Source organism: Magallana gigas, chromosome 5 (assembly GCF_963853765.1).
Source record: "Magallana gigas chromosome 5, xbMagGiga1.1, whole genome shotgun sequence".
Taxonomy (NCBI): Eukaryota; Metazoa; Mollusca; class Bivalvia; order Ostreida; family Ostreidae; genus Magallana; species Magallana gigas.
Window position 1 is genome coordinate 23,094,259 of NC_088857.1, and position 16,612 is coordinate 23,110,870.

Below are 16,612 nucleotides of genomic sequence, written 5' to 3' on the forward strand. Positions count from 1 at the left end.
TTAACATTGATTTCGGTTTGTCAATGTTCTTTGTTAGAATAAGACAACCAGGAAACATACAATATCTGGTGTAATTAATGTAGATATTTTATTGGTATTTGATCCATAAATGATCTTCATTGACTGTGGAAAATATTTGAAATATTACAAAAAGTATCAACAATTCATATGCTTATCACATGTATTTACAATGTATTTTATTAATCTTATATTGAAAAACCCTAAAGTTTCAATTATTCAATTAACAGTGCAAAACCATTAAATTGCCCGAACATAGGCAGAATACATTTAATAAGTTCAAATCCGACCTACACTATTCCTAATCTATATGATTTACGGAAATTAGTAACAAATTAATTACAATTTGAAATACCGTTTCCTTCGAATTCCCTGCAATTAGTTTTATAAAATAAACAAAAAATGTCAAAGAACAGCTTCGAGTTTACCCTAGATTAAAAAGTACATAGCATGGTATTCTTAATTCCACAAAGATTAAATTAATGAACCAAATCTAAAGAATTCAATGTCTGACTTCGATGACAAATGATTTAAAAAACAACAGAAATTGTTCACTTTGTAAAGCACTTACGACAATATGTATTCCCCCTGCTCACCTGCAGTGAAAGGGAGTTCGGTAGAACGTGGAAGCAAAACCATCACCTGTCCAGTTAAGTTCTACGTTATAATCCCGAATTTGTTTGAAATGCGTATGTGCTATGACCACAATCGAGTCGTCTATTTTCTGAGTACAGGTACAAAGCAAGTTTTTTCTATGTATAAATAACTGCAAACACTTACATAAACATCATTTTAAGAATAAGAATGGTCGTTTATTTAACATGAATAAATCAAATGACTACTTTTCAACAACATACATGCACTCAATATAGACAAGCGACCACAATTATTCTTACAAACAGTTCATTAAAAAAGTGTTTTACTATAAGATATTGATTTTAAAAGATATACAACAACTGACAAATATCCAAATGTAAACATATCATGATGGAAAAGCGTAAAATGAGATGTAACAATAAATTCATGGACAAAAAATATGCAAGATTGGGCGTACATTTGCTATATGTTTTTTTTAAAGGATTACGCATGTATTATAATTATATTCCAGGGCTGGGTTTCACAAAACTATAGTAAGATCTATCATAAGACATGTCTTAAGATTAACATAAGATCTGACTTCCGACAATCTGGGGCTCGTAACATAAAGCATGCTAAGATTTTGTCTTAAGTAGGGTCATAAGTAGGACTTAGGCGGGATCTTAGGACCTACATAAGTCCTACTTAAGTGTGTCTTATACCGTAACATAAAGCAAACTTAGCAATGTCTTAGCTAAGTCATGTTTATGTTAAAAAGTAAAAACGTATTTTTCATTTCTTTTGTCGAATTTGAATGTATTGGTTTTTATAGATACACGTGCATGACATCTTTGATATTAAATGGGGTAGATGTAAATATACAGACAAAACATTCAAGGTGACATGAGTATATATACATATGTGCCTAAAATTTTTAAAAAGCTCAAAGCGATGGATCTTGGACAATATATTCAGTCTATTGTTGTTGCTTGTTTGTTTTGACCAATATTCACTATTTTAGTCGTTCTCGAAGACTGCCTGTGGCGTAATATTGCGATGCCGTAGAACTTGAAATAATTATATAGTGGATTTCTTTTTATCTTTTGTTCTACCTCTTACCTCACCAATAAAGCAACACATAATCTGGGTATAATTCCTTCATTAAGTCGATATATTGAAATGAGGCAGTCGTCGTTTTTAAAATCGCTAAGGGTTTTTCTGTCTTTGAACGTCCTTCTTTTAGTTTCTCAAGTTTCGCGATTTTATATATGCAGTTACTTCTTGTAAATAGACCATTACGTGTTAACAACCTATTAAGCAGTCCACTTGCATACTACCGGCTTATGGAAAATGTGACAGATTATTACGAACACTACTAATATTTATATCAATCAAATCAAAAATTTTATATTGGTGAATATTAAGATATTCATTCTGTGTAAATATCATCATGTGATTAATACTCTGTAATCATATGCTGAATTTAAATTATAATTAATAACAATAAAACTTCTAAATGTGTGAAAACAATACTTCAGACATACTTAAGTCACCTCTACCGACCGCCTAAGTTTTGGGTAAATTGTCTTAGCTAAGCACTCTTCTAGTTACAGACTTAAGTCTAAGAATGTACATAAGTCCTACTTAAGCACGGTCTTAGACTTAAGTACCCTTTATGTTACGAGCCCCAGAAGATCTATCACTTCCATTTCACAAAACTATATTAAAAGTAAAAACTCAGTTCTTAAAGGGACTGATCACAATTTTAGTCAAAACTATTTCTCCAATTTTAATGTTTACAATGCTTTAGGCATTTTAAATAGGCAACCAACATTTGAGTGTTACTTGTTGAGTTTTCTGCAAGTTACAGAGCTTACAATTCTTTGCCATGTAAACAAAGCTTTGTTTACATTTCGAATGTTGGAGTAAACATTCCAATTTTAGACCTAAAATGAATGTGTTAAACGTTAGGAACTGTTTATTTATTCTTAAAATGAATGGAAGATAGACAAATCAGTTTGAAAAAGTTTTTTTCCTTGTATATTGAACCTATGTAAACAAAAACAGGGCACGAGCCTTGTCTAGATGACCAAAAAGTTGTGAGCCCTGTACCTTGCTTACAACTCGACGACTGACTCTCAAAATTTATTTGGTCATTGGAAATGCATTCCTACAGCATTGTAAATAATAAAAACAGGAAAATAAAATTTGACCAAAATCGTGACCCTTTAACAAATCTTGATACATCCGCTTATTGCTTGTGTTTGCTTTTTTTTTTATTGCGAATTGTAAAAAAAAACTATAGCTGCGCGCGCGTGGCGGAGGTTGTTTTCTTTTTACTTATTCTTCTAATGTTTGGATAGAGTATAATACAGCTTGAATTTTAGATTAGTTTTATGCTCTAAAATAACAGTTGATTTTGCAGGAACTTAATATCAGTTTCGTCGGGATCGGGGAGGTGTTATTGCTAATCAAGCTGTCTAAAATATAATTAGTTGGTCATATAAACTTGGAAATAAAAATATTTATTAGATTAAAAATATCTAACTTAAAAGGTATTTTTATGAAGTTTACCCAATCCTAGTAAAGTTACTCTAGTAACTTAATTTACCACTGCATCTGCGTCTGTATAAACAATAGATTTGTTCAAATGCATTCAGTTGTGACTATTTAGCAGGTACGAACTTAGAAGTCCGTGCGGTCAGAAAAAGTGTAGTAATATTGTAAATGCAACAGGTTATGTTTATATATGAAAACTATATTAAGGGCCTAAGTAGTAATGTAGTAAGAGCAGAAAAAACTTGCTCTGAATAGTGGACAGGAGGTAGAATTTTCCCACCGGAATAGGGAAGCTAGACTAACACAAACTGGCGAGAAAAAGAGCATTATCGTGGTTTTAGATTTTAGTCATAAGATAGTTTTGTGAAAACAAGTACCTGAAAGGTAATATATACAACAATGTCGATTTCTAACCAATTCACATTACAGAAAAACCAAAGATCTATAATTTAGCAATCTGCAATAACGTGAAATATTTTTGTTCACCTGTTAAAAAATATTAAACTCAAATTGATTAGTACATTTTCAACCAGTATATCTGTTTTTCTGGTTAGATACAAAAAAAGGGGGGAAACACGTAGATATTTCCTATGAAACAAATGATAAGAAAAACAATATACCAATTTTGTTTCTTCTTCTGTTTTTTTTTTTTTTGTTCCATTAGCAAAACGTTTCATCAGGAAATGCAAACTAGTTGGACGGTCGTCCGTCAGTAACACTACATTCCAGGCAAACAATTGTAAATTGCAGTGACTGGTAACAGGGGGTTTGAATCGCCATTTAGGCTTCAAGCTGGCTGTTCTTGACAAGTCGCATCGACGTTTTTGCAAATCACTTAATACAGAGAAAGACGTCGCAGTGGGGCGTCTACGTTTACGGCAAATACTCTCAAATTTAGATGTACGTCAAATTCTCTCTGTAATTGGTATATGGGATTGGGTGAAGGCAAAAATATCCCAAATGGTTTTCATGAATATTAACAGCATTTAATTAACGAACACCCATGCAGATGAAAATACAAAGCGTAGAGAACGGCGGGAAATCTTGGATAATTATGATGACGTCATGATTTTCTAAGGTTTATAATTACGACCCGTGTTCTCGTTGTTCACTAAGAACTTTACATTTCCCGAAAAACGGAACATATGAACGGTAAGGCTGTTTCTTCTTCTGTAGCAAACAGTGCCATTTGTCGAGACATTCTTTTATTTCAGATGTTTGCCTTCAATTACTTTTCCAAAAAGCATATTTTATAAATAACCGCTATTTAAAAAAAACCCCACGTAATGGCATGATATTACCTCCTGAAAAAATTAAATAGTAAAGATAAAAGTTTAAGTTTTATCACATGTTTTGCAAATGAGGTAGAAAATAATTATGTTGTAAGTAATTGTTCTTTCACTCTGATCTGTTCATTTCTTTTTTTTAATAAGATATAGATATATTCAGTTAAACATTTATAATAAAAATTGGCGCCAAATTTAAACATGTTTTTATGTTTCTAAGGACAAATCACTAAAGATTAATTAAACATATTACTAATATTGTGAAAATTGTTTAATTTATACAAATGCACAAAATCCTACTGTGTATCATTATTTAAATTGGGTTTTTAAAGATGATGCCATTAAATATTCTTTGTCTTTAATCATGCCATAAGCTACTGGCTTGTTGATCCACTGAAGACTTATTCAATTAGTTTGACATTCCGCTGCTGTATCTTCAGATTTTTTTGGTTATTTTTATTATCTTTTTATTGATGATTGTCAGGAAGATGTACTTCCGGCTTATTTTCAACAAAAGGAACATTTTTCGCCAAGAGAAACCAACTGTAATCAAGCGTAATGTTTGCTAATTACTATTTAACGACACCTCCATTGTTTTGAAGAATTTTATCTTAATGTACTTTGTGCTGCTTTAACCATTTTTAATGAAAATACCCAAAGAAGGTTTGTTTGTTGAGTTTATTGAGGTTATTTTTTTCTATTTTAGTAGGTAGGAAAGAATTCATTATTCTAAATTGCAAATTAACTACAGCATCAATCAAAAGATTTTTATGAAATTTTACTCAAATTCAAGATTTTGAATAATATGTAATAAAAGTTGTTCAACCAGCAACATCCGTCAGAGATAAAATTGCATTTTGACTGCAGTTTAATTGGTTCAAACGAAATGAATTTAATCATTTGCTCTTGCGTTATTGTCGATTTCCTTATACTCATGCAATCAAAATTTGTACCCAATGGCTTCATGAAAGGGAAATATTTATTTTGTCGGTAATATTTAGTTAATAACTACATACAGATTGTCGCTTCAAAAATAAATGTTTAACTGGCGTATTCCGTGATTTAGTTCATGATGAATTTGAACGCAAAAACAAGGTACTCCACTATTGTTTAATTAATCATTTTTAATTGGTTTTCTATTTTGTTACATGACAATAATTCATCAATTGTTTTAAACGAACACCTGTTTGAGTAATTTGAAGATTTTTTTGTTGAAATGGTTCTTTAAAAGCCTCAGAAGTATAATTTGTCAAATAAATATCTTTGATGATGTAAAAAAGATTGTTTTCTAAGCTATCGTTTGCACGAGATTACTTTTTTAGTTATTTATTTTATATTTTTTAAATTCAGATCTAATGATGAGTATAATATGGGACATTCCTATCTTTATAAATCACCCCCTTCTCTAATTTCATCTCAGGGGAAAACAACTTTCGAACTTTAAACCAAAAACATATTTTGTTATTCACCGACTCATTTTCAAGTTCGAGAATTATAGATTACATTAATAATTCTTTTTATCGTTCCTGATAAAATAACAAAATCCGCAGTGCGTGTGTACAAAGAATTTAGAATGTTCATTTGTTAATTATTTAATAAATGAAACACATTTTCGTGTTCAAAAAATCAAAAATCTAAATTTTATTGTCCCTAAATGGCACTGATAATATCAAACACGAATAATAAAGACCGATGCTTTACGATTTCAATGGAAATAGTATATATATTAGCGAAACCTTACTCATAATACAAGTTTATTTCACGTAAAAAATTCTTATCATTACGAGATTATTACGAGATGATTTTCTCAGAATTACAAATATCTTTTTGGAAAAACAAATTTCGAAAATGAAAAACCTAAGACCGGATGTCATTATTATTATAAACATTCTTGTAAGTTACAAAAATTATTTGTTGAATTCGAGATAAGATGCCGTAAAATGTAGTTATAATAGAGTTTTTAATACATTGTTTCTTCATTTGCTAACATTTTTAATAATTCAATCTCAAATATTGATTCACAATACAAAAGTATTAATAGCTTATGCTTCTCTGCTAGATCAAACCAAACATATATTTCAGAATAATTAAGTTTTATTTTGATTTTTTGCAACACATTAAAAACATATTTAAAAAATTGTACGTAGTTGACAAATCAGGCATAAATAATTATGGTACCAAAGGTACAAACACCCCATCGCTTAAAATTAATGATTTAAATTGAAGATTTCATTGTGATACGGTTTCCGTATTTAATTATATTACAATTATATGGGTAGCTCAGTGACGCATTGTATATCCTACGTGTAACAAAACGCCAATTTGCACAGGTTCTACTTTTGATTCCAATAAACATCTTTTAAGTTGAATGATTCTTAAACAAAATAAGGTAAAAAAATATTTATTGATTCAATTCACTTAAAAACACAAAGCAATATCTCAAAGTATCTACGATGGCTGTTTGATATGTAATGTGTAATTTAGCACATCGTGATAACGCATTGCACGATATTTCGTGGATGATGAAACTTTTAAATAGCTCTATTCAGAACATTTCAAACGGTACAAACACGAGCCTTCAGCCACACACAGACAGCCAGTCGTTGACCACTGTTGTAAAAATGGTTGGGGAGCGGGTTGAGAATATTGAAGAAATTAGCTTCGGTTATTTGGTAATGCAATGTAGCAACCTCTAATGATACAGTATCCACTAATGATATAAAGTTGCATTAGTGGTCAGACTTTTGACCGTTAATGATACAATTTTATCATTAACGAACTACCTAACCGTCAACTAATGGTACAATTTCAAATTATAGCATTAAGGGTCAAAATTCACGTCCACTAATGATATAAGTAAAAAAAAAACAAAATTAGTACAATTCATCGTTGAACTCAAACGATATGATTTTTATTGCATCAGAGGGTGAATTTCAACCGTTAATAATACAATTATGTATAGGCCTACTACATACTTCAATTTAAAATTTTGCATTTTACATGTACATTGTACCTCTTCATATATGGAATTATATCATTAATGGTTGAAATCCGTCCATGAGGCAACACATCAACTAGGACTAATGCAATATATGCATAAAGATATACCATTATTGATCAATGATTTTTTTTAAAATCTTATTTTTTTAAAAAAATTATCTTATACTTTTCTTAACTAACAGAGCGAGAAGTCGACAGAGTGGTGTCCTTTCTGATATATTTCATTTTGTCAAATAAAATATACAACATGACTACTTTTAGTCATGTTGTATATTTTATTTGATAAAATGAAATATAACAGAAAGGACAGGGGCATGCATAACAGCATGGCTTGTCCAGTGGATAGTTTAGGCAAATCAATCCACTTGGCCTAATGCGATATAATGATTCATTATTATTGGTCAACAATATACTTATTTTTAATTGTCTACTTATGCGAAAGTCCATCTAATGCACTATTCTCAGCAAACAGAAAATTAGACAGAGGGGCTCAATTAATGGTTCAAGTCCACCAACAGATGCAACAGAAACTATATCATTAAACAATTTATGTTCTACATGTTTTACGTTTTTATTTCATATCATTAGTTGATAGAATTTTGACCATATGTTATATGATTTTGAAAGTCATTCCTTATTCCTTAAGAATATGCCTATTATTCCTATTCCTTAAGTAGGCTTGATCCTATGCTTATAAAAAAATTTGTTCACCTCTGGTCCAAATATTCTTGACTATTTATTAAGTTCTATCATATATTCATATTCTACAATTCCAAATTAACATTTTCTATTAACCTTGTTCTAGCATCTGAATATTTAGACTTGAAAGAAGTCACAGTTCCTATTAGCTAAAGATTAAATCTTTTCAAATTAAAAGAACCGGGAAAGTAAAGTCGAATATAAATAATCTGTTTGACACCCTGTTAATCAACAGAGAAATAAACACATGCAAAATGCAAAATCTAAAAAGGTACTATATTGTCCTTAATTGTATCATTAACGGCCAAAGTTCGTCCTTTAATGCAATAAAAACAATATCATCAAAGGTCAACGATGTACTTATTTTGGGTAGTTCGTTAATGATAAAATCATAACATTAACGGTCAGAAGTAACTTCACATCATTGGTGGACATGGACATTGTATAATTGTTGCTACAATGCATATTTTTTTAACAAAATTAGGGGGAGGGGGTTTATAAGGTAGCTTTTAAAACAGCTGAGGAAGGTGGAGAAAGAAATTTCTGACTTGCACAGAGTCAGTAAAAGATGCAGCAAAATCTGACCAAACTGTTACTGCAACAGACAAGACAAATGTCTCAAAAGTCAGGGAAATAATTGAAAGTGATGGTAGATACACGATTCGTCATACCTAAGCTGTTGACATATCGCTATTGGGGATGCATATCATTTTGAAGGGTATTTTGAACGCAGGAAAGTATGGCATGCTCCACTACTTCATGATAATGCTCCATCACATATATTTGAGATTGTGAAGCAATTGTTGAAGTCAGATAAGATCACCTTCTTTCCATACCCACCGTACTCTCTATCTTTAGCTTCTGGTCGTCGTAACAAGTCCCGACAAACCCTTGGCTCAGCCATCAGTTAGAGCCTCAGAGGTCCATCTTAATCCGCATACCCTGACGCATTTCAGAAATGGATTCCGAGTTTGAATTATATATTTCAAACCATCATATTTGATTACATTTATTTGATCGAAATAAAAAAAAACAACAATTTGGGTGTAGGAATGAATGACACTACAATATTTTAGCATTATCAAATGATTACAATTAAACCTGAATCTTAGAAATTCATTTTCCTCTGAAACTCTCGACCGTCGTTCATGATCACATTCAGCCACTAACCAAATATTACATAATTTTTTGTGGCAGTCAAAATTGGCAATTAATATTATGGACTCTACAAAAGAGTTAAGATCATGGACATGATGCTAGTGTAAACTACGAAGCTAGTTCCATCTCCCTGTTTTAAAATCATTAATACTCAGCTTAAAGAAAAATATTTTTACTTGCTATCGATTTAATTGTCACTTTGTATTTCCAATCAAATCACATTCTTTGAGAGCAGACCAATTTCTCTAGAGCTCTTGTGTTTTCATATAGAATCATTAATGGGTTCGATTTTAACATAAACATGAATACAAACTCCAATCTTGCTTAGAAATAACAGACTAATTTTAGTGCAATCTCGTGGACTCGTAAACTCTAGTTATCAATAACCAAGCAGTGTCAAAAAGTGATAGCAATGTCGCCTCTCGCTTCAGGTATTATGCAAACGTCCTCCCTTTTGGCCGTGTTACTGGTGACCCTGCTTTCAGTATGGACTGTGTTGGGCAATGACTCTCTCCTACCCCCCAACAGACCCTCTCGCTTCAGCAGCCCGGGACAGCTCCGACAATACCTGAAAGCTCTCAATGATTACTATGCCATCGTTGGACGGCCGAGGTAACGAGTTTCTCTCCTTTACTTTACTAATAATTTAGCAATAACATTTTATTTTTTTGTTCAGTTTTTTAATCTGATTTTTATCATTTAAAATTAGTGTCTAAAGCTGGTTTGAAGAATTGTTGCAAGATAATGAATGCTAACACTATTTTGAAGATGATGTATTATTTTAAAAGAGTTAAGTTGACATATGTTTGTATCTACGATTTTGAAATAAACAATTAACAAAATTTACTCCTGTTTAACAACAGATTTGGGAAAAGAGATAGCGAATTTTCTTCATATGACCAAGAACCTCGATCAGACGGTATGTTTACCTACCTTTTGTTTCAAAAGAGCCTTGTGGCAACGCATTTTAAAAAAAATTACGCACTTTGAATTTTTTTTCAAAGTGTGTTAAATTATGACCAAGTTAACCCACTTTGAAATTTTTTTTTCAAAGTGCGTCATGAAGGTATATGTACATCAACATTCTTTAGCATCGAGGAACTTAACGCACTTTAAAAAAATATATAAAAATCACAAATTCTGGAATTCAATTTATAATTTGTTTATAGTATGATGATTTTTTAACACTAGAAAATCTAATTTACCGTCTTTTAGAACGGGGATTGGGAAGGGGTGGGAGTTAACCAAAGATACAGGTCAGTTACCAGTACATCATTTTATTGATTACAGGAAGAAGGTCACTACCCCTCATTTTTACTTTTAAAACCTATGATATTCAACAACTCGAAGAATACGTTTAAGATTGGGAAAAGAAATAAGCTTTGTTGCAAATTAAGTACAGTATTATTGAAAAAAAAGGACTGGGCGAAACAATCATTTCTCCCATGGTATGCTAAAGAATCTGTAAAAGTTTCAAAATAAGGCCCCTTTCAAATTCTAATCACTCAAATAAATCACCGTATTGTAAAAAAAAAATACATTGACACACATTAAATTATTATGAACTTAAAAATAGGCATTAGGATGTGGGTTTTTTCTCGCACTGATCTTCTAAAAAATCATATTGTTTTTATAAACATAACTAAACGAATCCTTTTTCACATTATGTGCATCAGCGTGCTATAATGGAGCTCTATCATTCTTTGAGCATATATAACAATATATAAATATTTTCCTTATTATCTTTGTATATACGTTGTCTTCATTATAATTTTCTATTATTGTACGACTGACTGGTTTTCATTATGTATTGTAACTTATAACATGATGTCTCCGCAAGGGGAAATAAAGATTGATTGAATGAAAAAGTTAGCTGAGAATGTATTTGGTTCTTTTTTTAAATGTATTTATTTGTATTTGTATTTATTCGAGTATTTGAAAATATTTTCAAAGTGCGTTTTAACAGCGCCTAGTATAAGATTTCAAAAATTAGTAGCCAGAATCTATTGTTTATAAGGTAACCAAATACACAAATAGCTTGTGCTTTTTAAGATGCCCTGAGCAGTTTTCAAAAACTATTTCATATATACATGTATAAATATTTTCTTTATATATAGAAAACTGGATCATTCTGTTTTTAAGATCTTAATTTTTCTGGTTTGATTTTTGCAGGAATTCTTTCGAGCAGTCGAGACAGAGAGGATTTTGCGGGACCACAATGGTGGTAGCGACTCATCTCATCATCATTTTTGTTCTCTCTGATTTGCATATTGGTGATGGTTATTGAAATAAAACACGAAAACCTTAAATCATAATCAATATTCATCAATGTAAATTTTACGATTAGACAGCTATTTACAAAGTGTTACTGTAAAAACATTATAGTTTCATGATTTAATGTAATATATTTTTGTTTTCGTCAAGGAAAAAATTGGTGTGTCATTTATGCACTTGTCTGTTTATTTCTTTATGAGGACTTAAACCTGTTCATTTTGTTCAATCAGGGTTGAGTTTGAACATTTAAATAAAATTTAATTATTATTATACTGGTATTTCTGTTTTGATTTCAACGCTGTCCCCCCCCCCATATTTTTTGGAATTTATGGGTTGCCAATGCCGATTAGAAAAACTACAATAGCAAAACTCTTTATTCTTTAACCATATGTAATGTACACCAACTCTAGTGTATTTGCGAAGTTTCAAGAAAATCGACCATCTGCTTCTTTTTAGGGGCAATCTCAAAATACAGGCACATTTACTACAGGAATATATAGGAAATTGTCATTTTCCGCAATTCGAAGCAGATTGAAAAATATTACAATAGCTTTTTTCTCAAATTGTAATATGTGATTAGTAATATCATTTTCTATCTTATATGTAAAAAATACTAAATTTTACTGGTTTTAAGTGGGGTCCATCTCAAAATATTAATAATGCACCAAATTTTGCTATACATTCGGAGTATTACAATGTACAAATGAAGATGGGTGTAATGGATTCATAAAAAAAAGATAAGGAACATACCCCGAGGATAGCATTGTTCTGTGTATAAATTTAAACGGCGTATGACTTCTATTTTTCTTTTATGGTAATTCTTATAACGCACTCCTAAAAAGCTTCATTTTTTCATAACGTCATAAAAGCACAATGGCAACGCTCACCTACCGTTCAACGGGAAAATCGTTTAAAAATTAAAATTGTCCTAAAAAAATCTAAATATTTTGTTAATTTTTTTTAATTGTATAAATGATATCGGACAAATTTCATAAAAGGTATAAATACACGGCAATTCACTAGAATGCGCAAAAACATGCGCAATGAAAACTAAAGTCGGCCTCCTTAAACGGGCGGTGATAAAATAAATACAATTTAGGAAACATTATCTTTGGATCAGACCTAGTAATGATTAATCGATTGAATGCTTTGTCGAGATATTTCTAGCAAAAAAAAATAAATTGGAAATTCACCCTTCATTGCATTTTTAGCACAATAGACAACTGAAGAAGTCAATGATGGACCTTTCTCGTGCGTACTTCTATCCTGCTTCTTCTGTTTATGGTCCTAAATGAAAGACCCGTACCGTAAATTATAGATATAATTGTTCCATTTATCTTCAACTAAAGATATATGGAATATTTCTAAATTCAAAAGGTATATCATTATTAACAAAAAAACGCCTTTAACGTGAATGAGATTTCTCTCCAAGAAATCATAGATTTCAAAAGAAAACAGCAGTGAGATAGAGGACATGCAACTAAGCATATCTAATAAATATTTCTCGGTACTTTTTTGCCTGTGTTTATCTCATACGTGTGGTGTATATTATGCTTTATCAAATACTTCCGGTCGAACTATTTTTGACACAGCCCCTCGCTTCAACGCTTCAGTGACCTATTTTCGAAGATTTGCTAGTACTGGACACTTGGTGATTAGCATTCCCCCTTTTTTTTGCAAAGTTATACAAACCGTAACCAAAGACCTTTTTTTGTTTGTCAAGATTTATGATAAGTTTAACGCTTTGGTTGTGTTTATGTACAAGAACTTACCGAAATAATGTTTCTTAAGACTTTTATTCCACCACCAGTAAGCATCCTTATTCTGTATTATCATTAGGCTAGTGTTTGTTTTATAAAACATCAACAACTGTTCCTCGTTCGAGATTGAGTCAATTCAAACTAACGATCATTCGCAACTTTGTGTATGTCAACAAACTTGTTTATTCAAATCTTCTGATCAGTATTTCTATTTAATCTAAGAAAAATTATTAAGCGCTAAAAAGTTATTTCAAGGTTTATTTCAATGAAACTTTACATTAAAACAGATTCATCCCCGAAATGACGTACTAAATTGTATTGCGCACGGTCACAATAACTGCATAACACAAGGTTGCATCATCGTTTTTCATCTTCAAAAAAATTAATTCGTGTCATATAAAGGACTGTCTAAAAAGCTTTATAATATAAATCAAATTGTATGAGATAAATAGAACATCTATAATTGTGTGGTTTTATATTTAATTATTCCAACTCGTTGAAATGGTTATATTCGCTCGGCAAGCCTCGCAAATACTAGTATATACACAATTTCAACTCGTTGGATAAAGCAAATATAAAATCACACAACATAGATATCCTCTATATATTTCACAAGGAACTCAGAATATCTTTGTTGTTCAAACATGGGGAAAAGGTTCAACTAAATCAAATTTTCATTTTTAAATTTCATCTGAAAATTATAGCATTAATACATATATTGCAATGATTGGGTTTGACTTCACACTACTTAGTCTTGCTGAAACTGCCCTCATAACGTTTTGGAGCAATTTCATTTTAAACGGTGTGCAATTTGTCTAAATATCCATTCTTCTTTTTCAAAAATTTAAATTATAAGTCATAATTCTGAATGAATTTGATATATTTTAGATTTATACAAATATAAACTGTGCAGGTGTAAAGAAGAATAATGACCCCCGTCATTTTTCGACGTAGAAAAATGACACCTCTTGCTGTAGAATATTTGGATATTTTTTTTTAAAGAAAAAAAACCAGGGGTTATTTTTCTTAATGTTAAATATGAAGAGAAATGACTCTCGTAGACAAATTACCTCCGCTGTAAAACTAGAATAGAAATGGGTTATCCCGTATCTAAGAAATCTGACTTTGAAATTACTTGAATTTTCTCTCTGCTATGCCGATTTTGAAATTATAAACACCGAACTTGTAAAAAAAAGTCGCTGTATATAGTTTTTCATATCCGTAGCAAACACACACAAACACGCTTACGTTGGAACAAATTGATTGTTAACAGTTATGTCTCTTCTCTCGTGGAAATATGGCGGAAAATAACGCTGTAGTTGCGTAGAATCGGGGGCCCGTTTCACAAAGATTTCCTAAGATGTTTCCTTAGATAGAACTTGTGATATGCCTATTAATAAGTAATAACAAAGGAAGTTCATTAGATTTGTCATGTCTTTTTAGAGCAATGCCATTGCATCCATTACAAGTTAACAGGTATCAACACTCATCCATTTTTCGTAAATATAGAGTTCGGTAATTTTTTTTAAATTTTTGATTGTAGGTTGATTTCTTATTCTAAAATAAACTGTTGTAGGCAGTATGCCCAATTACGATTAAATATTACATTTAAAATAGTAGTCATTGATAAATGGAGTTGTTCTATACTTCACAAAATTAATTTGTACATAGTTTTAATATTGACAAAATGATCGGAAAAAAATATATGTGTCTCAAGTGAAGTTGAGTGGTTATTAAAATTAAAACAGAACCACACATATCTTTCTTAGAAAAAAGAAAACGTGGATGATTATTGATTTTTCGGATCTAGAGATATCATCATTAATCAGAAGAGTTACCTTTCTTTGTATAATTATATTATTTATATATGAAACAACATTTTGTATTTTTCTTTTTTGGGAAAATGAACAATTTTTTTTCTGCTTACACAAAAGTATTATTGTATCAATGTTGTATCATTGATATTGTATCAATGTTATTGCAAAGGAGCATAATCTATATCCTTGGTCCAGTTTCACAAAGATTATGTCTAAGACCAGCATGGTAGAAACGCTGTACTTGTTGAAATTTTTGTTTCCAGCCATATTGTTTCCTATTTTCAATACAATAAAAGTTTCTATTTTTCATTTCGTCTTCACAGAGGTTTAAGTGTTTCATAAGATTATCACAAGTCCAAATTTCGATAGTATTATGCAACAACAATGACATGATTGCCATACGTCTAATCTTATTATAGTCGGAAGAAGACATACCTTAAGACAAATCTTAAGACAGCTTTATAAAACTAGGCTCAGAGGATAATGAAGCAAGATATTTGATGATTCCAATTCTATTACGAATCTGTTAACTTACAATTGAGGTAATTTTTGGTACTAAAACCATATGTGTAAACCAATATTAGGATGCAGCAGTTCAAAACAATTTGATTTAACACCGCACTAATTACAATATTCTTATTAGATTAACACCAAACCTTGTGATGTTTGCAATGTTCTTCTGTAAGGAGTTTCTATGTTAAAAGTGTTTATTTGTTCGAACTTTAGCCACTGCTTTGAATATGTCAAACTAATAAACCATATCGTAAGGAAGAATGCTGCTGTCAATCGAAATAATCCATTACTAAATCGTAACTTCCGAGATACCTAGTCGAACGTTTGCGTGAACAAATCGGATTCAGAGCTTTTGGACCAAGATCTGATATATATTGGTTGGATGGAAATTTTAAAGGGTCCTTTGAAAATATCTTAACAAAAATTCATGACGTTTGAAAACCATAGTTATTAATATTAATATTAATAATTATCAATTCTTTAATATTAATTTAAAATCATTACTGACCTTCTTTGTTTATTTACCCAACTGTCTTATTATTTTTGTAAAAGTGAGTGAGAAAATGTGGGAATGGATAACAAAACAATGTAAATATTTAAAAAAAAAATTGATGAGGTTCTCCAACAAAACAAAGGAAAATTAAAATTCTCGTTATTTCGACTTTATATTAAAGAAAACAACGAACGAGTTTTTTTCCTTGCATTGTATAATTGTGTATATCGTATTAAAACTCTCGTGGTACATATATTAATTCTTTTTCTATGTACGACCTCGTTTATCCTTTGTGCATTATTTCAAATAGCAACAATGCACTTCCACAAAAACTTTGCTTTTGGAAGCAAATAGTGAAAACATTGACAATTTGGATTATAGAGAGCAATTCATGTAACGTAGGTTGTTATATTACCATCTGTTGCGTGAAATGAGCACGGGCAATATATTTATGCAAAA

The 16,612-nt window shown here is 30.9% G+C and overlaps 1 protein-coding gene across 2 annotated transcripts; it reads left to right on the forward strand.

Moving 5' to 3' along the window:
- The first annotated feature begins 4,156 nt into the window (after window positions 1-4,156).
- On the forward strand, window positions 4,157-11,842 carry LOC105342823 (pro-neuropeptide Y). 2 transcript variants are annotated; one of them, XM_066085682.1, is made up of 5 exons: window positions 4,157-4,305; window positions 9,728-9,908; window positions 10,160-10,215; window positions 10,512-10,552; window positions 11,469-11,842. In XM_066085682.1, the coding sequence occupies exons 1-4, from the start codon at window positions 4,299-4,301 to the stop codon at window positions 10,538-10,540; spliced, it is 273 nt and encodes a 90-aa protein (XP_065941754.1). In that variant the 5' UTR covers window positions 4,157-4,298; the 3' UTR covers window positions 10,541-10,552; window positions 11,469-11,842. The 2 variants fall into 2 exon arrangements, with proteins under 2 accessions (XP_065941754.1, XP_011448178.3); XM_011449876.4 differs by lacking the exon at window positions 10,512-10,552 and having other exon boundaries at window positions 4,158-4,305.
- The last annotated feature ends 4,770 nt before the right edge of the window (window positions 11,843-16,612 follow it).

Coding starts and splice junctions, on each gene's coding strand:
- LOC105342823 (XM_011449876.4), top strand. Junction 9,909..10,159: donor GCCATCGTTGGACGGCCGAG/GTAACGAGTTTC, acceptor GTTTAACAACAG/ATTTGGGAAAAGAGATAGCG. Junction 10,216..11,468: donor CCAAGAACCTCGATCAGACG/GTATGTTTACCT, acceptor TGATTTTTGCAG/GAATTCTTTCGAGCAGTCGA.